This window comes from Epinephelus moara, chromosome 22 (genome assembly GCF_006386435.1).
Source record: "Epinephelus moara isolate mb chromosome 22, YSFRI_EMoa_1.0, whole genome shotgun sequence".
Lineage (NCBI taxonomy): Eukaryota > Metazoa > Chordata > Actinopteri > Perciformes > Serranidae > Epinephelus > Epinephelus moara.
The window spans coordinates 13,781,423-13,803,634 of NC_065527.1; the positions used below are offsets into that span (position 1 = coordinate 13,781,423).

Sequence of the window (22,212 nt, forward strand, 5' to 3'; positions counted from 1 at the left end):
TAAACTGTGTAGTCATTGGTTGCAACAGAATATAGTACTATAGTTCTATAGTATAGATTCTAAGTATACTTATCATCATTAAGCGTTCTGTGGAGGATAGGCTTTCAGTGCATGGTTAAATACTGCATGTAAGAGCTGGAAAGTTTTGCATCTAATCTGCTTCTCTCCCTGTTGCACATGGTCAGATCCTGGACGAGGGACAGTTTCCAAAGCAGTGCCAGTGGCAGAACCGCTGCATCACAGAGTGGACCTCCCAGCAAGTGGCCCGCTGGCTCATGGGCCTCAACTTAGAACAATACATCCCAGAATTCACTGCCAAAAACATAGATGGAGAACAGCTGCTGCAGCTGGAGAGTCCTGAGCTCAAGGTAAGTTAAATGTTTTTCATACATATATTGTATTCACATACATATACACTAGATCCCACAGGTATATCAGAACATATGTCAGCCAGTGAGTATGAGAAATTAGAGTATAGCACTGCCAATCATGTGTTTTGGGTGATTTAGAAACAGTGCTTCCATTACAATTTTAATATTAATGGGTACATAGGTAGACCAAAGAAAGACAGATACTTATGTGCCGTTATTTGTTTCAGGCCCTTGGAGTCACTTCTTCCCAGGATCGTGCCCTGATCAAGAAAAAGATCAAAGATCTTAAAGTTCTGATGGAGAAGGCCAAGAGGAACCGAGAGAAAGTGGAGAAACAGCGCGAGAAGCTACGGAAGAGAGAGCTGGAGCAGCAGCAGAAAGAGGCGCGCAAAGAAAGCGCAGCAGAGTGAAGCGCACCGTTAGATCACCTCCCGTTTTACTGTAGCACCACACCAAGTAGCATCTCGAGGAACAGAACGTCAGCAGGCCCCACAAAAGAACCCTGAGGGACGCCTGCTCAGTAGTTCAATAGTTCTCAGTGGTGGAGCTACACGCCCAACTGTCGGAGATCGTTGAGTGACTTTTTCACCAAGCAAATCAAACCAAAACGAGCAGTTGGGTGATAGGAACCTGCCCCCCCCATTCATTTGCCTCATTTTACACCTCATCCTGTTTTTAGCCATTTAAGATTTTACTCAGTTTTATTTATTTTACTGTTTACTGCTGTAAATTAGGATTATTTATTCAAATCCAGAGTAAATCTGTGAAAAGTTCATCTCATCCTCATCCCATATCATCCTCAAAGCCGTCACCCATCACAGCACCTGTAGACATGACGACCATGTACAGTGATAAATACAAATATGTCTTATGTGCCATTTTGATAGACTTATGTACATCCTGTTCAGATACATAGATCAGTGGAATCGCTCTATTGCTTTGATGAAGCACAGACAGGTCAGGCCTGTGTGGTGGAGTGTATGAGGTAGTACTCATCTCCCACCACTGGGTGTCCCCATGCTGCTTACTTTCACTACTGAAGGAGGCGACACTGGAACTCTCCAATAGGAGCTGAAGCAGGAACCAAGTTTCACTGGAAGAAACAAACTCTCTCAGTACTTGCAAGAACACTGGAAGTGCAAACACTGTAAATTGAACCTCTGCACTGGCTCGTCCAATGCTCCTTACAGTATACACGTACCATACTAAAGCAGTTCACAAGGTATGAATGACGACAAGGACATACTGTAACTCATTGGACTGGTTCTAAAGGAGACTTCAGGTACAATGTAATCATGAAATTTGTAATTTACCAAACCTGTACCACAAAAACAAACAAAAAAAAATGTCAAAACGAAACTTCCTGCTTATATGCATAATGTTGCTTTGACACCGCTTGTAACCTGCTTTTGACCTCTTTTTATATTCTCTCTCAATAACAAAGTAAAACCCCGCCGCTGCCTTTAGAAATTCTAGAGAAGTAGAATTTTTCTGACCTCTACCCGCTTCTGTGTGAGTGTTGAAACACATACAGTAGAGTAAACATTTCTAATTGTTCTTTAATTTTTTCTTTCATAAAAAAAATCACAGGTCAGAGTTCACCATGCGAATTACTTTTGGACTCTCTGAATAATATTTAGGAATGCTGCCATATAGACGAGTTATCTCCGTGATCGAGGACAGATGCAGTGAGTCCAGAAATTGTCTTAAAAATGATCGCACCTGATGTTACACTGGAAATTGCACCTCATGGATGCAATGTAGTTATAATTTTCCTATGAAACTGGTTCAGTTAACATTTGATTTACTTGTTAGATAAAAAATATATACCTTTGAAATTATTTTGATGTATGTACTTAATGCAGTTCTTGTTTTAGGATTACGGCGCTCACCGAGAGACATGTTCCCTGTGTTACTTCTTTAGCATTCCCGAGAATCATTCCATAGGTTTACAGCAAATATAGAGACACCAGTGTCACCGTGATAAAAAAAAACAAAAAACACGAAGGCAGCTTTGGTTATGATTCCCTTTTGGTCTCAAGGGCACCGCCTGGTGAACTGTTAACAGGTTAAGGATATGAATAATAGTAGGGGTTACAGATACCTCCGTGCAATGCCACAGTAATACAGGTATCACTGATCTGTTAATGTTATTATTTATTTATTTCTGTATTTAATGAAGCAACTGACTACTGTTTATGATAACTTATACAAAATAAGAGTATTATTAACACCTAACAATGATTTATCCAGAATTGTATGATTACTTCCTATTGCCAAAATATAATTAAACCTGTTCATTAAAAGTGATTTTAGATTCGAATGGTTGTTATCAAATGAAGGACGTAAAGTTTGGAAACGCAAAACGCAGTAATACTCCCCCATCGTGCTTGTGGTTTTTCCTCTAATACAACCATAGTGCTGCTCCAGTGCAACTTCAATAAACTGCTCATGATGTATTCTTATGGAATATTTTGTAACACTTGAACCTTTCTGTGAATACCCCCCCACCCCCACCTCTGTCAAGTCAGTCCGCCCGACTGCACTCTTTTGTATGTATAGTAAAACACTGAGAGCAATACGCTGTAAGAATCCTAAAGAAGCCTTGTTTTCTATCGTGTCAGTGTGTGTGCACAGTTTGTCTGAGGGCTGAGGAGGCTAAAAGGTCACGCCTGAGGCCAAAATGTGATCTTTTCTATGTGCTTGACTGAGCTTGACTAGGCATGATGGAACCAACATATGGATGAGATCCCTGGTGCTCCTGGCGGGGGGTTTGAGTCATGTCTGGAAGGGTTTGTCTTTAATGTTCATAGAGAGCAAAAGATAATCACCACAAACTGCTAGCCATGCTTTCACTCTTTTAAAAAAGCTGTGCTTATTCTCTTCCTACTCCTCCCCTTCTTTTTTTGTCTTAACCTTGCTCTCTTTTTCGCATTCTGAAAAGTTTGAAAGGGCAGCTACCTGTCACACCGAATAAAATGTGCGGTCACTGTCCCTAGTTTGCTTTTGTTTCTTCTTTTTTCACCATGTGTCTGACTTTCTCTACATAGTGTGAATGGTCATAATTAAAATTACATATTTTTCCTCTTACCTTTAGTGCTATTTATCTGCCTAGATTGTTTTGGTGTTGGAGATATTGGCTTTAGAGCCTTCCCTCAATTATAATGGAACTAGATGGCACTCTGCTTGTGTTGCTCAAAGTGACAAAAAACTCAACAGCAATGTCTCTCTCCAGAAATCATGACCTAGATACTCAAGATAATCCACAGACCTTGTTGCGAGCAGTTTCGTGTAGGAACTATTTTTTTGTGCGTATCACTGCGCAGAAGGAAGCGTGCATCTACTGCTAGCTTACCTCTGGGCTAGCTAACATAAGAGCTCAGCCGAGGAGGACGCTGTTAATGTTTAAATCACAGGCCATAACAAACACGAGCCTCTTGTCTCTTGAATGTACTCATGGACAAAAGGCTTCTGCTTGTGACGGCATGATTTAAACATTAATGGCGTCGTCCTAGGCTGAGCTATATGCCAGGTGAGCTAGCAGTAGATGCATGTAGTTTGGCAGACATCTCTACAGCTGATATCTCAAACACTCGGCAACTCACACCAAAATAATCTAGATTGAAAAATAGTGCTACAGGTAAGAAGAAAAATATGTACTTTTTGATTTAAGGGTGAACTGTCCCTTTAAGTACGACAGAAATCTGAGTCTCATGCAGCAGGACGGTGTGCAAAATTCATGTTTTGACTGTTTATGATTGTTCCTTTTTCATTCTTCTGTGTAGAATTTATCATAGTAAACCTGATCGTCATGTTAAGATAGAATAGACGAGAACAAGAATATTTCTCTCCAAAACATGTTCACATGGCCTGTTATCTTAACCATGTGACCCTCCACTGCCTCATGCCTTTCTCCCAGTGGACATCTCAGCAGACTGGCTGACCTGGAGTCAACCACAGTCAGCTGTAGCTCTCCAGCCCCTCCCTCTCTGCTTTCTATTTATATTCAGCCTAATTTCACTCCAGGGCTATTTTTCTCTCTCTGACGACTCCCTCCTGTCACTTGTTGCCCCTCTTCATTTCCGTCTTCCTTCCTCGTGCACCTCCTTTATGTGATGGCAGGGGCTTCTGCAGGCCTTCTGGTGTGGGTATGATTGACACCTTCATTATCACCATTTGCACATTTCTTTCTAATCTCCTCCACGCCGTGTGGAGAGCAATAGCAGCCGTGCCGGCTGGTTTGGCAGTGCCATACGAGGAGCGAAGGCCTACTTTTAGAGAGCTCATGGAGGAGCTGAGCCCCAGACAACTGGCTGAGAAACAGCTGAAGCGACAGTTTATGGAGGCCCTGCAGGCCAACAATGCCCAGGAGGTCAAACAGATTCTGCACACCAGGAAATTAGATATTGACACTGTGCTGGAGGTGGAGGACCCCAGCATGGTGCTTGCCTCATATAAACAAGGTAAGGAGGAAGTAGGATGAGATCCACATTGCACCAGCAGCAACTGTAATGTTTGCCATGCTAGGCTATCAAGTGTTAAGTCCAAGAAAGATGAGTTATTGTGACTCTGAATTGGACAATATCCCTGAAAGATTATGTATTTTCAGTAAAAAGAGATTGTCAAAGTAGCTCCACAAGGCCTCAAAACAAACTTACATTTTTATCTTATTTACCACAGGTTACTGGCTCCCGGGCTACAAACTGGAGAAGTCCTGGGCGATGGGCATTCATGTATGTGTGATGTACAATGCTGTGGAAACAGCTCTGGTGCTCATTCAGGAAGGTGCAGCCATCAACCAGAAGCCCAACGGGAAGACGCCGCTGCATGTGGCCTGCGAGGTTTCCAACAGCGAGTGTGTCGCCTTGCTTTTGGCTCACAGGGCAAAAGTCAACAGCCTGTCGCTGAGCGGACACACAGCGCTGCACTACTGCATCACCAGGGAGTCTGTGGACTGTGCCAAGCAGCTAATCCTCAAAGGTCAGGAGGGAAGGATGCATGGGTAGATGGATATATTAGTAGAAGGATGAGAGTGCATTCAAAGGCAAGGCAGGGCAAGGTTATTCATGTAACATCATTCAGACAAAAGGGAATTCAAAGTGCTTTACAGGGGCATAAAAATACTTTAAACATAAGGCATTAAGAAAACATTAAAGTTGCATTCAAAAGACATTAAAAATGAAGCAAAAACAAGCAAATTAATAGTTAAAAAATAGGGTGGAAATGCATAAAGATACAATGAAAAGAAGTTATGTATGGAGTTTATTGGAAAGCCACAGTAGCCAATAATGTTTTATGTCCCAAAACTACTAAATAACTATTTCTTTTTCCCCCATGGAGGTGCAAATGTCAATGAGCCCAGCAACAACAATGAGGAGGTGACACCTTTACACACAGCAGCCAGATTCGGCGTCCCAGAGCTGGTAGCTCTCTACTTGGCCCACGGAGCATCTGTCAATGCAGTCAACTCTCTCCAGGAGACTGCCCTGATGACTGCGTGCTTCTGGGCTTTTGACGCCAAAGAGCAAACCTACAGCCAAGATCACCATCTTGTCTGCCGTCTCTTGCTGGACCACCATGCAGGTGAGTTGTTTTCTGGACTTCTGTGCATGTATTGATTTGTTTTCTACAACATTTCACGTCTGTTTTAGACCCCAACCTCCGAGAAGAGGACAATAAAACAGCTCTTCACAAGGCGTCCTGGAACTGCGATCACGTCCTGATGCAGATGCTGCTGGAGGCCGGAGCAGACACGCGATCCATGGACATCAACGGCTGTGCCCCCATTCAGTATCTCCTCAAAGTGACCGGTGTCAGGCCCATGGCCATACCTGAGCTCTGCTATCAGCTGCTGCTTAACTTCAACGCAGCACGGGTCTACCCGCCCCAGTTCCACAAGGTGAGAGCTCAAACTGATGTTATTAGATCATATTTTAAACAGTACCTACAGTATCTGTGGCTGATTACATGTTGATAGGTCTTCTTGTGCTGTGTGTCATGTTGTGTGTTGCTTTGTGCAGGTGTTGCAGACCTGCTGTGACTACCCCAGAGCAGTGGAAGTCATGGTCAACTCTTATGAACGTTTGAAGCCCACAAAGAAGTGGAGAGCTGCCATTCCTGATGACTGCTACCAGGTAGCATGAAGTGTGTGTTCAGTGTAGAACCGAGCAAGTAGTAAGAATGTCACTACTGTCTTTGTTTAAAAGACTCCACAATCTGTTTTTCTTTGCTTCCTCAGCGACATAAAGACTTCTACGACTCCATGTTTGCTGTTTGCTCCAACACTCCTCGCAGCCTGCTTCACCTGACCAGATGTGCCATCAGACTCAGCCTGGCTACATCCTGCCACAGAGGTATAGCGCAGCTGCCTCTGCCATCTCCCATTAAGAAATATTTATTGCTGGAACCTGAGGGGATACTGTACTGATGGAGAGACTTTTTGTTCAGAAAGGGACAATACTCACGACGTGATGATTGTAATCAAACATTTACTTCCTGTCTGCAGACTGAGGAAAATGAAAATGCTGCTAGTTGGAGCTGGTACTAACCATTGATGTTTATTGATAACTAACGTGTGGCTTTTTTGTTTTTGCCTAACATTCCCAGAGGCCTTTGTCTGGAACATAAGAAATCCCTCTACATGCACATTGTCTTGCTGGAGTTGAACTCTAATCACTTGCTATAAAACTGATTAATGAAGTTGATCTGAAGCTGGACATGACAAAGGATGCCATTCAACTAAGCCCAAATTATGAATGGATTGACCATTCAACCAGAAATATGCAGTAATTTGAGTGACAGGTGAGCAAATAGCAATATGCTGATGAAAACTGCTGTGCAACTTAGTAATAATAATCATTTATAGTGATTGACAAGTGAGATTTTTTTGCCCGCTGGGCCTCACAACCTCTCTTTCTGTAATCCCTGTGTTATTTATGTCTCTAACCTTCCACAGAGGCCTTATTTGTCTCTTCTAAAGTGACATGAGTGTCAGTAAAGACAATTTATCTTTTACACATCTATCACAGTGCTGCCTCGTACTTCAGGGAATCCAGATCTACCTGGCAACCTGCCTGAATGCTTCCTGTCTTCCTCACACTCTTGTGATGCCCCACTATTTGCAGAGCAAACACTTGACAAAGCCCTCCACAACAAGTGCTTGTTTTTTTCCAGTGGTCTGCACACGAAGCCGTGTACAGACACCATTTTGTCATCGTCTGGAAATAAAATTAAAACTCCGATCTCCCTCAAAATAGAGGTTACTCTGCAAAACAGTGATGGTAATAATATCCTTGTCAAGATATATAAGAATATCCAACTTAACTCAACACCAGATGCTCTCTTTGAGCTGCTTTACATCCTGACTTCAAAGGTAGATTCTCATCTAAAGGAAGACGACTAAACCAACCTTGAAAAGTCTCAGGTAGAATTTAATTGTGACCTGAGCCAATAACCCAGCCACAACCGACGATCCCTGACTTAGTGACATATTTTATGGCTATTTTATATTATATTTCATGCATAACAATATCAGCACAGAACAAGTGATAAACAGTACAATCAACTCAAATATTGAACTCAACAACTGCAGGAAGTTTGCATAGAACAAATGATCTGGAGGAATTTTAGCAAGTAATTGCGTCAAAGATGAGTTTTCCTTATATTTAAGGACTTTATAAGATTCTCTGTCTGTATTATGTACTTTTTTTTTTTACATTTTTAACAGTCATACATACTTAACAGGTTTTAACTGCATTCTTTTCTAATGCAGGACAAGACGTTAGCAGAGAATGAAGGCTCTGTGAACATAGGTTGTGTTCAGGATTCACTGTGCCCTTATTCTGTGAGATTTTTAAAAAATATTATTTTGTATAATAAGCTAAACTTTGAAAAGCTGAGATACAGGTCTACTGTATATATATTTTTTAGAGGCCTCGCAACCCTCTGCAAAGCTTTGGCGACCCCTTGTGGGGGTCTGGACCCCCAGATAGGGAACCTGTGCAAAAGAGGGTAGCACGCAAGACTGAGGCTGTCGTCTGAGCAGAGAGGCACTGCTGAGCTATTGTACAGCGATGTTGTTGAAGGGGAGAAAGAGGAGAAAATGAACAGGCAGTCTCACGAATCATTAAGATGAAGGCTACATTTGGATGGGAGCTTTTTCTTTATCTCCAATCGGTGCGCATTGATACAGCTTGGATGGTTTGTCCTGCAATTCTTTGAACCATCCCAGGATCCGGGGCTTAGTGTCATATCTTTTATGCCAAATAATTAGAGGCAACTGGAATCCATAGGTGTACATTTTAGGGGGGATGCAGGGATACATCCCCCTCAGTATTTACAACATGTGCTTTTGTCCCCCACTGCAAACATGGAAGTAGCAGAGGACTTTTATTTTGACAAAATTAAAGACATTTACACCATAAATCAATGCAGAAAAGGCACACGTTGGTAGAGGAGCCTAAACCCCCGTCTCATATGTGTGTCCTGCAGTGTTTAAGAAAACTACGCCCTTGCCAGGATCAGTGACCTCACTGTCTTACAACAGTAGTTTGTACCTGTGGTGAGCTGTTGGTGTAATCATTAGGAACATTATGGCAGTCCATAGATCATACACATAAACAGGTGAGGCTGAGCAGACATCTCTTGTACAGGAACATTGTCTGGATGACTTCAGGGTCAGACGTTATTCCCTGAGCTCTTAAAATAGACCAGTAAAAGTCAGGCGGAGGGAGATTATATACTTAAATCATGCATTTTAATAACAGGAAGAGGGAAATGGGTTTCGCATTTAACTGAACTTGACCGCTGTAGCGATTCTGACATTGCAGTGATCTTATTTTTTATTCTCTTATCTTTGAAAATGAGCTTGCATAACGCTGTGTTTGTATTGCTGCCATGCCAATCGTGCCTGAATGAGCAGGAAAACGGAATTAAGAGAGACAAGTAGAGAAAAGTAACAAAACCAGAATAGAGCACGACATGTGGGCACACTAATGAAGGGGCGCAACAGAGCAGCACAGCCAGTTCTCAAACCCCTATTGGCAGCTGGCCATGAAAAAAAGCCACTGGACTGTGTCTGCGATGGTGACAGACAAACAGAGCAAAATTTCCTAAAAACAAGCTGCAGGGGGAGAAGAGGGAGTCAGAGGGAGAAAACAACTTCCAGATATGTTAGAGAGCAGTGGCACATGGGGCTGTGTCCTCAACATACTGATAAGATCTTTCTGGTCCGAATAGAAGCACAGGGTTAAGTTCATAAACGCACCATGAGCTGCACAAGCCACAAGAAATGATGTGTTGAGAAGTGAGATTTTTATTTTCTACATTCACTGGTCCTTTTAGTGGCGAACCACAACTTCAGTACAGTCACACGTGGCTTTTGAGATTAATGTTTATACAGTTTAAAATGCAAATGTGTCTGTTGGTGCACAGACAGTTCACAAATCATGATAAAAGTCTAAAGCTAAAGATTCATATTTTAACCAACAAGAGCAATGCTAAACACTACAAACTGACTGAATTGAGAAGTACAGTGTTTGAACGTTTGACTGGTTTGTAATGAAGACATGGAAAAACGTGAAATTGTTAGATACAGATAAGGCAATATCTGTTAGATCAGCACTAAAGCATTTGACATTTCACAAAGGCCTTTACACCCTCTAAAGTGGGTTATTAAATATACAACACATGCATCATTACAAAACACTTAGCATGATATTATCTAGTGACTGCAGGTCTACAGTTACTCTCAGAGAAACACTGAAAAGTTTCTTGGAAACAGTTTAAAAAGTGTGTATGGTATTTTCGCTCCTGCTGTGATTAACTTCACACCAGTTTCAACAGAGGAGAATTATTATTGTGTAGTACAGCTTTCACTTGGCAGTTTTACAGTTAAAATATAATTACTCACAGTTCAACCGTACAAATTAACTTCACATATGCTGCAATGCTATGTTATAACAATTCCACTTCTCCAGAAAGGCACTTTCTCATTTTTGCTCTACGGAACCAAACATCCATCAAATATTATTCACAATATTCCAACTTTTAAAATGATCGCAGCCTGCATAGATTGAAGACTAAGGTAGGTAGCTTACTGACGTACATTAAAAGAACAATATTCTTTTACACCTTATACTAAAGAAGCTTAAAGACTAAAAATTTACATTGATGTCATCAAAGCAAAAATACTATCATTTTATGCCACGCATAACCCGTGCAAATTCTTCTTCTGGCATCTCTAAAATGCTGTGGCTGTGTAAGAGCTGAACTCCACTGAAATGCATAAGTTGTGCGAGTGAAGCAATGCTACAAGTTCAAAATGACTGAAATGCCTCCATGAACATAAGTGGAGGAACAGACTTTGCTCCTCTGGTGTTTATGCTGGAGTAGTTGAGCATGTTCCCATTTTGTTTAACTCAAGTGACCCTGCAGCTGGTTTTGGCTGGGTGTTTCAAGGCATCGATACACACTTAGCCTACAAAACTTTACCCAGGACACTGACCAAAGACCGTGTGCAAAGCTTAAGATTGTGAAGAAAAAAAAAGTTACATTAACACAAACAGCATGCTTACTTCCAAGTGTTAACATGGTATTATAAGTGATAACTGAGTGTAATGAGTGAGGCAAAGGGAGATTAATACTAGTTCCATTGCCATTAGCAGCCTGTAATCGTCGTATAGTAAAATGAAATTGCCTGAAGGCTGGTTGGAATATTTTTCAGCTCAGTTATTCCGGTGCATTAATCTGTTTCTCCACACCAACAATAGCCATTTCCTTTATCCAGATTTCTCTCTCCTATGCGACAAAGGAACCCACATACACAAGTCCATGTTCAGCAGCGTGCTGAAAGCCTTTGGTGCCTTCTTCCACTTACAGTACAAGCTTATCCATTTCTTCCAACATGGATCCTCTTTGTCTTCTTACATTTATTGTGTCCTTCAGTCCGCCATCACAGAGTCCTCTTGGAATTGCCCAGTCTCTTTGGATCCTTGCTGGGCATGCACCAGTCGTCAGCCTCTATGGTCGTCTGGTAATGCCGTAAGGCTGACTTGTTGAAAACAGGAAGTCTCTCGACTGACTCTGAGGACAAGGCCTGTGATACGCAACAGAAGGGTTCTTATTGGCCTTTTCACGCAGACATGTATGCTTGATTTACAATCAGTTCCAGGTAATTTCTCGTTGGGCTTTCCTTCAAAGATCCCTCTATACACTCCTTAAAGGGACAGTTCACCTTAGAACCTAGAAAAAAATCTTTCCCCTCTTATCTGTAGTGCTTTTCATCAGTCTAGATAGTTTTGGTGCAAGTTGCAGAGTGTTGGAGATAAATTGTAGAGACGTCTGCCTTTTTGAATATAATGAAACTACATGACACTCAGCTTGTGGTGCTCAAAGTTCCGAAAATATTCCTTAAAAACTCAACAGCAATGTCTCTTTCCAGGAATCATGACCTGATTACTCAAGATTATCAACAGACCTCGTTGTGAACAGTTTCAAGCGGGAACTATTTTCTTTCCACTGAAGTACACCAACCATATCACTGTGTAGATGGAAGCGTGCATCTACTGCTAGCTCACCTAGCACCGATTAGACCGACCAACATTGTGCACGAGCCTCATCCATGAGCAGACGCACACTTCCTTCCGTGCGATGATGTGGTTATCGGGCATAGTTTGGTAGTAAGAAAAAAGCTCCTGCATGAAACTGCTCATAAGGTCTGTGGAGTAACCAGGTCAAGAGACATTGCTGATGAGTTTTTAAAATGTATATTTCTGGCGCTTCAGCACCAAAACTACAGGTAAGAGGAAAAATATGTACATTTGATTTTGGGTTGAACTGTCTCTTTAAAGTAGAGGCCGAAAAGGTCTCTCTGTGGTGAGTTATAACACACAACATGACACACATTAGTAGTGAATTGCCTGCATTACACAGCTACGCCACATCTGCCACCACTCAGTCAATCAACCTTGTGCAGCTGACAGTAAATATATACGTGAACTCTACACCAACTTGGCTATTAAGGTTATTTCTGACAGTGTGTGTGGAGGTAGTGCAGTTCTCACCTTCAAGTATATGACAGCTGAGGTGCCGTAGCCCTCCATAGAGTAGAGCTGCAGGTCTCCCTGAAAGTACCTGGCATAGAGACGGGAGATGGGCAGGCCATAGCCAAAACCAGCCTGACAGAAGACAACAGTATCAATACAGATTAGCCTGTCTGGACCAGTTGCTAAAATATTACAACATTTACGAAATAAGGTGGATGTTGTGGTGGGTTTGTGGTGTGGACAGGTCTTGTGTTTTTCTCATGGTTACAGTGTAATCCATTGCAATGTTGCAGACTGCATTCCTCTCTGTAATAAGCTAATGTGCAACCTTGCTCAGCTGTGTGAGTCTTTGTGAAATTAACCATTTAGATAACTTGTAATCCCAGTTGAAACCTCGTCATTAAATGCAAAAGCAAGCTTGTAGCATACAGTCCACTGACTAAGACAACACTGAAGGCAGGTTTAGTCTCACCAGTGGTGCATTGCGAGAGTTGTCTACGTGGACTGGACTGGGTGCCGTGGAGTACATATAGCTGAACAGGCGCTCGATCTTCCTCAGAGGGACTCCGCCTCCTTTGTCAGACATCTAAAAATAAAGGGGAGGTATTTTATATCAACAAGGCTCCTCTCATTGTTCTGGTAGCAGTGACCTAATCAGCTCTTAAGCATTTGCCATTTGAATGGAATCTAAACAGTGTCATGCTTTGTGAATCAGGTCATCTGGATTAGCTTTATTTATATACTACCAAGGTTCAAATGGACATGCATACAGTACACAGTATAGCTGATGGCAGTGACTGGAACAACACTTGTTTGCTGGTGTAATTTTAACCTGATTTCCCCTGCACAGTGTTGCCTTTAGTGTAAATTTGTGATCAAACCTTAACTCTGTGTACTTATCTACCTTGATAGTGAGGTCCTCAGTTCCCAGTGAGACTTGCACTTTGATCGGGGGCAACATTGGGCTCGTCTCATGGGTCTCTACTGTAGCTCTCATGGCGTTCTGACAGAGAAGCAGATTACAAAACGAGTTAGCAGACATGTGGCGATGAATATTGTAAGTCTAGTTTTCAGGGTTTGCCTGGCACTGTACCTTGAAAAGCTCAAACAGCATATGATAGAGATGGGATGGCACATAGACAATGTGGAGGTCCTGGTTGGGGGTTTTGGCTGTGAAAAAATGTAATAAAACTGATCACATGGGAAAAAAGACACCTTTCCTAAATGTGGAAATATGTTAAAACCATGACAAATCAATAACCCTGATACCCTGACTGAAAAGTACACCAGTGCTTGAAAGCAGACCTCTAAGAAAACTGCATGCATTACAAAACTACACATTAACTCTGGCCTGAGACAAGACAAGCATTTTCAATATCAGTGGAAAAAAATAAAGCCATTCCTGCCAAATTAAACAAAGAAAAGGACATTGTAACTCCATTCATCATTTCGATTTATATAATCTAGAACATGTCTACCAAGAACATGCTGGCCTAGTATGTACAGTTTATATTAAAATCCCTGGTGCATGTTCTGACTCAATCTGCAGCAGGACTTCGGTTTATGGATTCAGTTATAGAACATATTGTATCAATAACTATCACACTTATTCTACTAAACCACATATTCATCTATACAGTATATTAGTCTCTTTTGGCTGGACAGCAGCATGTGAGGCCAGCCCTATAAACACGAAAGTCTGTCGGTGAGTGAAAAAGTAAGTGAGTGAGTGAGTGCGTGAATGATGATTTTACACCATTGGTTTGAGTGAGTGATGACATAAATGTGAATATTTCCCCTTTTGAAATGAATAGCCGCAGACAGGCTGACAGAGCCGTGGATGCTGAGAGTCCTGCATTACTGTATTCCTCATTTTTTGTAACCAATGTAGCATGATAGCATGGTGGAATTAGCAAGCTAACAATTTATCAACTTACTGTAATACCTCATCCACACACTGTTGTCACAGCGTAGGAAAGCACATTGCTATTGTCAGATGAGTGACAACTTTGTTCGACTCATTTTCAGTCACCACTGTAACGTTAGCATAAAAACATGGTGGAATCATAGACTGTATAAAAAACAGACGCTGTGTCTATGATGTCACCCACTGGTTTGCGGACTGCTGTTTTGAAGCCTTGAAGTTTGGCCATTGCCATCTTGGTTTTTTGGTGCCAGAAGTGACCATATTTAAATGAGAGGGATGAGCTGACTCAGACTGTGGCGGCGCCTCATGGACAGCCTGTCACTCAAGTGGCCTTCCCCTTTAATATGTGTAACTTTGGGCCTTAATAAAATGTGAACGGGTGAGTTTTATAACGAGAATTACCGTCCCCAATTTTATGCCTTTACACACCAGTCAAGTTTCTCTTACAGTTTACAATCATGTCTGTGAAAATATGGGTGCTTTACACACATCTTCTCCCCGGCAAAATGTCATCACTTCATTATATCCTATTGGACATTTGTGTGAAGTCTTGTCATAATCAGCATAGGAATTCTGACCTTGATTTTTGACCTTCAGCCACCAAATTCTAATCAATTACTTTTTCGGTCCAAGTAAACGTTTGTGTCAAATTTGAAGAAATTTCCCCAGGTCGTTCTTAAGATATCATGTTCATGTGACGAAAGTACATACAGACAACCCGAAAAAACATGTTTATTTCTGCTGTGACGTTTTGGAACCAACCCTTAAGTGACCATTCGATGAACTGCTGTTTTTGGCACTTCTGCATTAGCTTCATTTTTCAGCCTCTGAGGTTGCCGCTTGGGTGGAATTACCAATTAGCAATTAGCATTAACTCGCCTAGCCAAGTTTTTGACAGACAAAAGAGAGAATCACCTCATCAATTTGTTTGAGGAACAGAAGTGTCTGTGTGACACACAAGCCTTTAAAATTAATGAGAAACATTACGTAATATTACATGATACAGTGTCGGACTGGATGCCGCCACAGTTTTGAGAAGAAAGGGGAGATAAGACGTAAGAACGGGTGCCAACACCTTTGTAACAATCCATAACTAGAGGTCACAACATGAACTATTTCCTTTGGCCAATTAAACATGCCTATAGAACGTTTTACAAATCATCGTTATCGGTGGAACTTGGCTCCGATAGTGGCCTCCACCAGTCACACAGGGACGTTCATCACCGACCAGAGCTGAAGAGGGGAGGGTTGTGTTAATAGGAGCAAACAGGTGCTTGATAAGGGGGTACAGCACCAGAGAAAGGGGGTCCCTCTGCCAAAGTGTATTGGTCTTCTTCTTAATGTATTTACAGATTTTAAAATCAGAATCTTTTACAAGACCTCTGGCATCCAGCACGGTCCAGCCATAAACTCAGTTTTGACATAGTCTCATTATGCATGTACATTAATCATACTACCCACAGTTTTTAATGTTTTCCCACCCCAGATGTATGAGCAAACACGTGATAAAATAAAGCCTTCCCCTGCTCTGGTTAGTTTGTCACATTATCTGTAGATAATGAATTAAATGGAGGAATGCCTGATGCTGACGCCAGCTCTTGGCAGGCCCAACTAACAGGACACAGACACCGGGAGCCTCACTTAAGCCAAAACAGATTAATCCTAAAAGGTTTAGTTGAATTTTCAAGAGCACACCAGCACAACTTCCCTCTCACACAGATATCTACAAAAAATGTGGATAAAAACCATCTGCAAATACAAACATGAAGGTTGTTTTTTAAGACTTACAATTGACTTCTATGATCTGCATATCAGGAGAGGTCAGGTAATACTGCTCACATAGCATCTTTGAAGTCTCATAGGCATCTAGAGAGCGGGGAAAAAAATATCTGTGGTTACTTTGAAGCGTGAGAAAGTGGAGAACAACAGCAGAGAAACGTATGTCTCCGTCTTTCAGTGCATCAGTTTACACAACATCGAAAAGGTGGGTGTTTTCACTTCCCACTCTGTGTATTGACTCTAAAAATATCAGATGATAAAAGGTCAAACAATCATGAATCTGTACAAACAGAGACTGAGGGACAGTAGATAACACATCCAGGGTATGTATGAGTGTGTATGTATAGACAGCCGTATTGGAGCTGAGAAAGATTATTCATTACCTTTTACTACCTCCACGACGTCACATGTGGGGTCGATGCTGCCTATGTGTTTAGGATGGGCTGGGTTCACGCTGCCTTCGAAGATTAATGCTACAGGGCACAAAGCAACAAATGTGTGTGACTCAAAATCCGTAGAGATACAATTCATTGTCCATAGTTTTTCTACATTTGTAAATATTTTACAATTATAGAGCACATGTCAAGTTGACTAAGTTCCATAGAATTAATGTAAAACCTTCAAGGCAGGCTGGGTGTTGACCATGTGGATTTTTTTTCCCAGCATTAAATCTTAAAAATCACATTAGACACAATGAGACAAAAAGGACAAAATGTGCTGTGACATTTCTAAATCCCAGCTCTCAAACATTATCACACGTTGGCTTTAATCTTATGACATGAGCTTCGTGTGTGAGCAACTGTGTTGATTAACTCACAGTCAATCACCGAGTGCTATACTGACTGTGCTGGTTCATGAGCATGCGTGTGGAGATGCGGCTCATGTAGAAGCGGTCCAGGAAGTACTGAACGTTCTGGTTGGTGACGGGGTCCACGCCAAAGGCCTCCTTGTACTCCACCACGCCCTGAGCCATGGTGGGCACCACGTTGTTGTGCCGATTACGGACGTTTACCAGAGTCCGTGTGAAGCTGGGAGGGCACAGACATGATAGGCGTGTGAGTGTGTGAGGGCAGGTAGTACAGTGCACTAGGATTATTGGGATATATGTAACCAGCAGTGTGAATGGCACTGGGCACTGGGTTGAAAGCAGTAAAAAATGCTCTAACATTTGGTATCTGATTAAGAGTTAAAGTACGTGTGCACATACAAGGAATGTGACTTCGGTAAACTTTGCTCTCAATGTACCAGTATTGACATTATCTGGTAATTACCGCTTTTTGACTGGGACAATCTATGAAAGTCCACCACATTTCAATCTCTTCAGTCATAAAGTCTGGTTAAAATAATTCCCACCATGTTCTCAAACAACGCAAAAGAGCGTCAGCAACAAAATCAGCTGGATTGCACTTTTCTTGATTGTAATATCCAAACTGGCTGTGAGTGTTGCTGAGCAGCGTCTTGAGCCGTACCTTTTGTTTCTATTAATTCCTATCGCTCACTTTGAAAGCGCAGCAATGGAAGACGTACAGCTGATTTATGGAGTTGTTTGTTATAGCTCGTCATTTCACTGCAACAACCTAAATAAGGTGGCAGCTGGCTGCAGGGGAGATCACAAGGGAGCTAAAAATTTCTGGCAAATGACCGTCGCTAATAACAATCTACTTGCTGTTGGCTATATTTCATTATTCTATGTCTATACAACGCATGGAGATAGCAAGTGCTCACCCATCTTTGAAGTGGTTACGCTGGTTTGTTTACATGGTGTAGCAGTACTATTAATTGTTATTTAAGCACCGTTAGCACAGATAATATTTGACCAGCCTTTTTCCCATTTATCCAAGATGTTAAAATCCTTCAGGACACATCGACAGGCATCAATTTCGGTGATTATACACAAATAAAAGTATAATTATGAATAATGTATTTCATTTCTGCCGATAGATCCCCCTAAAGCCTACACACTGGACTTTAAATGGAGGTTCTGCTTTTCTTTTTCAGTCTTTGAGTCTGACGGTGGCCTTCAGGAACTGTGAGTGAGATCACAATTTGGACTGATCCTGTCTTTGTAGTGTGAGGTCGAAAATAGGCAGTTAAATAATTCCTGGATTACTGAATTAGTGTTGGCAGTTACTGAAGAATTAACCAACTGGATTGGTAACAGCAACAAAACAACTAGACAGGGACATGGTGAAGGTCTACACAAGCAGTACGTATGTATTGGAAAGTGTCTGTAAATGACTTACCTTTTCAGGACATCTTTGTCATCTGGATCCTTTTCTAAAAAATCTACAATCTCCAACAAACTCTGTGAATACCTGGTGGACACAAAAGGGTGGACTTTAGCAGAAAATAAGAGACACGCAAGCATTAAAAACTACTCAGCAAGCAGTGAATTTCTGCTAGACTAGACATGCTTGAAATTCTTAACCAGTTTCACAACTGTGTAATTATTTCCACATGATTAAAATGACAATGTCTCCTCTTTGGATAACAGTTGCTTATTTTATCAAAGAGTTTATCTGTAGGCTAGTGGATGCAGAGGAGTTGTTTGAGTCACACTCTCTCATGCTGTCTCACAGCAGAGAAACTGGGTGAAAGGTGAACAGCAGTGTGACTGCCTATGATTTCAATGTGCTCGGTTTGTCCCTCAATTGACCTTCAGCGCTCAAATTTTGGATTAAGCCCCGTCATGCAAACAGATGTACATCCTGAAATAGACTATTCTGCGACTTGTGGTTTCACAAGCTTGCCAGGAAATATCAAGGCATGACCTCTCTGCCCTTGTCGACAACGTTAACAAGTGACAGATCTACTCTTTGCTGGCAACCAAAGAGCTCTGCTGTAGTGAGAAGAGAAAGCCACAGTGAAGGAGGTACACAGCCATATATAGACACTCCTGTGGCTCTTATAAGAAGAGCAGGGTGGGGTAATGACGGTAATGCTAACATGTCTCAACGTGACATAATCAACATGCTAGGGTGAAGTCTCCTGCAGAATAGAATAGTTTTAATGTGACCAGGAAGTAGCAGCTATGGTGGAAAAACAAAATCCAAGAGAAAATGATTACAGCTGAAAACCTACAACAAACATAATTACCCTATGTACACACATTTACTTGGCTGCACCCCCAATGTTTACAACCTTTCACTCTTCTTTACAACATGTACCTTGAAATGGGCGTGTGCACACAGATTCGCACATGTCAGCATAACTCTGTGTGAATTTTCTAACTACAAACAAATGCTGCCATGCACCAAGTAGCGTGAATTCTCCAAAATTCCAAAACAGTGCTGCATCTTGATGGCAAAACATGAAACTGGAGCGTACACATAATCCTTTAAGCTATATTACACAAGAATAACATATCACCATGACAACAGCCAGTACATTAGCCTATCCAGTATAAATAAAGTACACTCCCAGATCGATGGCATCGAGCCAGACAGTGCTCAGACAACAGCGGGGTGAGCGAGGAGGTGATTCGCTTCATGGTTAAACAGAGCAGACAGTTGGAAAACCTCACGTAACCTCTGAAAACATCAACAGCAGTGTTTTTATCAGATCACAGCTGTAAGCCTGACTGGTTAAATTTAACAAAACCACAGGAGAACAATTGCATACAAAACAGATTTAATGATTTGAAGCTAAAGTTGCTTTAAGTCCACAGGCTGAAATACAAAGGGAATATGCTTTGAGACATAATGAGGAGAACTTGAATCACCCAGACACTACCGTTTCATGACTACCCCCTGCTGAACGAGTCCCCGTGTGACCTTGTGTAACCAGGGAATCCTGTACTAAGTGACAATAGAAATACAGCAGGACTCTCATGCCACAGTTTCATGATCCTGCCCTCTCTTTTGCTTTGATTCTGATGCAAAGGTGCAGGAAGACTTGTTGGAAAACTAAGATTATTTAAGTCTTGAAAAGAAGATCCCGCACACTGCTTTAACTCAGCTTCACAATGTATTATTTATACTGACATTTCAGTCCCTCTGGACTTTTGTCAGGTATCCAACAGGTTGTATTCGAAGACACAGTATGCAGGGTAGCCTAGGAATCCTACCAGCTGATGAGGAGCTTTAGGGATGGAGTGCCGAGGAGCTTGTCAGGGAGGAAATCAATTTCCTTCATGATGTTGGCCAATCTGACAGGAAGCTCCTGCCGCAGGAACACAAAGGAGGTCTTCTCACATGCATTGGCTGAGCCTGCAGTCACATGCGGGGACAGAGACAGGAAAATAAAACACTGAGCCAGCATACAACTTTTGACCCCATCCTGTCAAAACACAAGACAAAGACACAGCAACCTTTACTTGATATTTGGAGGACATCTACCCAGGATTATTTGTGGATATAGTTTTTCCTTAAAGGAGGAACCTGTTGCGCAAATCAAATAAAAAACTATGGTGACAATATCTGCTTTATTTTGTGCTGAGGTAGCAGTAACATCAACCACACATCAGTTTTTAGAGGCTGTCTTCTCTTGGTCACTGCAATGCTAACAAAGCCACAGTCATCAAAATCTAAAACTCAAAATGGTGATTTCAGTCATGTGGTTAGGGTTAGGGGTTAACCCTAACCCCCTAACCCAGGAGACACTATGGAGGACTATCACCAGGACATACATTAACACTGAATGGCGTGAGTTGTGCAACTAGCATGTGAGTGTGGGAAAGCAGGCACACAGGTAGCACACAGTGTCCGACAACACCAACACCACTAGAAACACTCACCAAAGTCAATGAACTGCTTCATGGACAACGGAGACGGGGAAAACTTGGCAAACCTCTCCACTTGTTTCGGTATCCCAGCGACGGAGCCATTTTTCAGCAAAAACTGAGCGAACTTCATGTTTCCTGTCCTTGATAGACCCCAGCTGTAAATATATCGGGGACAAACTGCCCTTTCTTTCCTCAGCTCGCTCCAGTTTGACGACGGTTAGCTAGCAGGGCTAAAGCTCCACGTCGTTTAACAGCCTCCTCAGTAAATTTATATTTCCCAGGATGCTGGTTACGAGTTTCTCATCGTTGTTTTTCTCGGGCTGTCCTCTCGCATCTCTGCAAGCTGTTATGTGCCCTTCAAACACAACTTCCAACAGTGAGCGGTGTGTGTTGTTGTTGGGCGGGGCGAAGGCGGGATTGACATGAGAACCGACCAATGAGCGTCAAGATCGGGCTGGCGCTGCAGGATGTGCAGGAGGAAGTGTTGATTGATGGAAGAGAAGTTTGTGGCTGTAAATTATTATGATTTGAGGACATGGACAATGTAGGGCAAGGATATTTATTAATGCAGCACTTGGACTTGCAGTGGTTTAAAATATTATTGCTCCAGTATGTGACTGGAAAATCCATAGGCAGTGTCATGTACAATACATCAGTGACTGATGAGGAGCTGGCTGTGTTTGGGGAATCTAATTGGATTAAGAGATTAAGTTTAAGAGGTAGAGTGATGACTGTCATTTGATTTCATTTATACAGGAAAGGAATTAAAAGCAACATCGTGTGCTAAAGTTAAAACTGGCCTGGCTCAGTTAAAAACTGGTTTTCAGCAGATTCCTGTTCTGCAAAGACACATAACTCAGAACGAAAACAAAAACAATCAACAGAGGCAAGGCAATAAAACATAGGCAGCTACACAGACAATGCAGAGTAGCAGACTGAAGTGGAGTGGGTAAAAGCTCCTCATCAGCTGGTAGGATCCCTAGGCTGCACTACATGAGACCCTGTGTCATCATGTTTTGGGTTTACTTGACCTTATACTTCATTCTACTTAACTCAAACCTGTTGTCCTTGTTCGTGGACACTTTTTTGTGCCATCTAGTGGTAGTGAGGGCACAATACACTAATCCGTGAAAATAAACAAAATGGCAGCCATCTCTGCTATGTCAGTCTGCAGCCGATCCTGACACGAAAGTGGACAAGAACCCAGACCTGATCACATTTTGTGTTTGAAAGTCATTTATCTATGATTGATAATGTTTGTACTTTGTTATGGCAACAAATTTGACCAATTTTAGCAACAGTATCAAGCTAAGAGGGAGTACTCATTTGAAGACATTGGGACTTTATTGCTGTCTTATTTGAGTACAC

The 22,212-nt window shown here is 41.9% G+C and overlaps 3 protein-coding genes across 9 annotated transcripts in view; 2 read left to right on the top strand and 1 right to left on the bottom strand.

Annotated features, from left to right (window-relative positions):
- ppp1r9a (protein phosphatase 1, regulatory subunit 9A) overlaps positions 1 to 3,364 on the top strand; it is a 67,733-nt gene extending 64,369 nt beyond the window's left edge. For all 5 annotated transcript variants that reach the window (XM_050035001.1, XM_050035000.1, XM_050035002.1 and 2 more), the window contains 2 exons: positions 186 to 368; positions 599 to 3,364. In XM_050035001.1, the coding sequence (XP_049890958.1) occupies positions 186 to 368; positions 599 to 781 (366 nt within the window). In that variant the 3' untranslated portion in view covers positions 782 to 3,364. The remainder of the gene's footprint in view (positions 1 to 185; positions 369 to 598) is intronic.
- A 1,065-nt stretch (positions 3,365 to 4,429) lies between these two features.
- Positions 4,430 to 7,300, top strand: asb4 (ankyrin repeat and SOCS box containing 4). 3 transcript variants are annotated; one of them, XM_050035008.1, is made up of 7 exons: positions 4,430 to 4,834; positions 5,052 to 5,351; positions 5,712 to 5,954; positions 6,023 to 6,270; positions 6,392 to 6,505; positions 6,610 to 6,724; positions 6,978 to 7,300. In XM_050035008.1, exons 1-7 carry the CDS (start codon positions 4,522 to 4,524, stop codon positions 7,034 to 7,036), a joined length of 1,392 nt encoding a protein of 463 aa, XP_049890965.1. In that variant the 5' UTR covers positions 4,430 to 4,521; the 3' UTR covers positions 7,037 to 7,300. The 3 variants fall into 3 exon arrangements, with proteins under 3 accessions (XP_049890965.1, XP_049890963.1, XP_049890966.1); XM_050035006.1 differs by having other exon boundaries at positions 6,610 to 7,300; XM_050035009.1 differs by lacking the exon at positions 6,978 to 7,300 and having other exon boundaries at positions 6,392 to 6,515; positions 6,610 to 6,685.
- A 2,366-nt stretch (positions 7,301 to 9,666) lies between these two features.
- pdk4 (pyruvate dehydrogenase kinase, isozyme 4) lies at positions 9,667 to 21,237 on the bottom strand. The gene is made up of 11 exons (XM_050034601.1): positions 20,857 to 21,237; positions 20,188 to 20,329; positions 18,365 to 18,436; positions 16,965 to 17,149; positions 16,505 to 16,594; positions 16,131 to 16,208; positions 13,509 to 13,585; positions 13,320 to 13,418; positions 12,888 to 13,001; positions 12,434 to 12,547; positions 9,667 to 11,466 (listed from the first exon to the last, which is right to left on the bottom strand). Exons 1-11 carry the CDS (start codon positions 20,972 to 20,974, stop codon positions 11,323 to 11,325), a joined length of 1,233 nt encoding a protein of 410 aa, XP_049890558.1. The 5' UTR covers positions 20,975 to 21,237; the 3' UTR covers positions 9,667 to 11,322.
- Positions 21,238 to 22,212: the final 975 nt, after the last annotated feature.

Bases quoted from the DNA above. Each gene is read 5' to 3' on its own strand.
- asb4 (XM_050035006.1), top strand. From the start codon at position 4,522: ATGATTGACACCTTCATTATCACCATTTGCACATTTCTTTCTAATCTC. The intron at 5,352-5,711 runs GTCAGGAGGGAA...TCCCCCATGGAG, and splicing joins CAAGCAGCTAATCCTCAAAG to GTGCAAATGTCAATGAGCCC. The intron at 5,955-6,022 runs GTGAGTTGTTTT...CGTCTGTTTTAG, and splicing joins CTTGCTGGACCACCATGCAG to ACCCCAACCTCCGAGAAGAG.
- pdk4 (XM_050034601.1), bottom strand. From the start codon at position 20,974: ATGAAGTTCGCTCAGTTTTTGCTGAAAAATGGCTCCGTCGCTGGGATA. The intron at 18,437-20,187 runs GTAGGATTCCTA...TGTGTCCACCAG, and splicing joins CTAAAGCTCCTCATCAGCTG to GTATTCACAGAGTTTGTTGG. The intron at 13,419-13,508 runs GTACAGTGCCAG...CTTCTCTGTCAG, and splicing joins TGCTGTTTGAGCTTTTCAAG to AACGCCATGAGAGCTACAGT.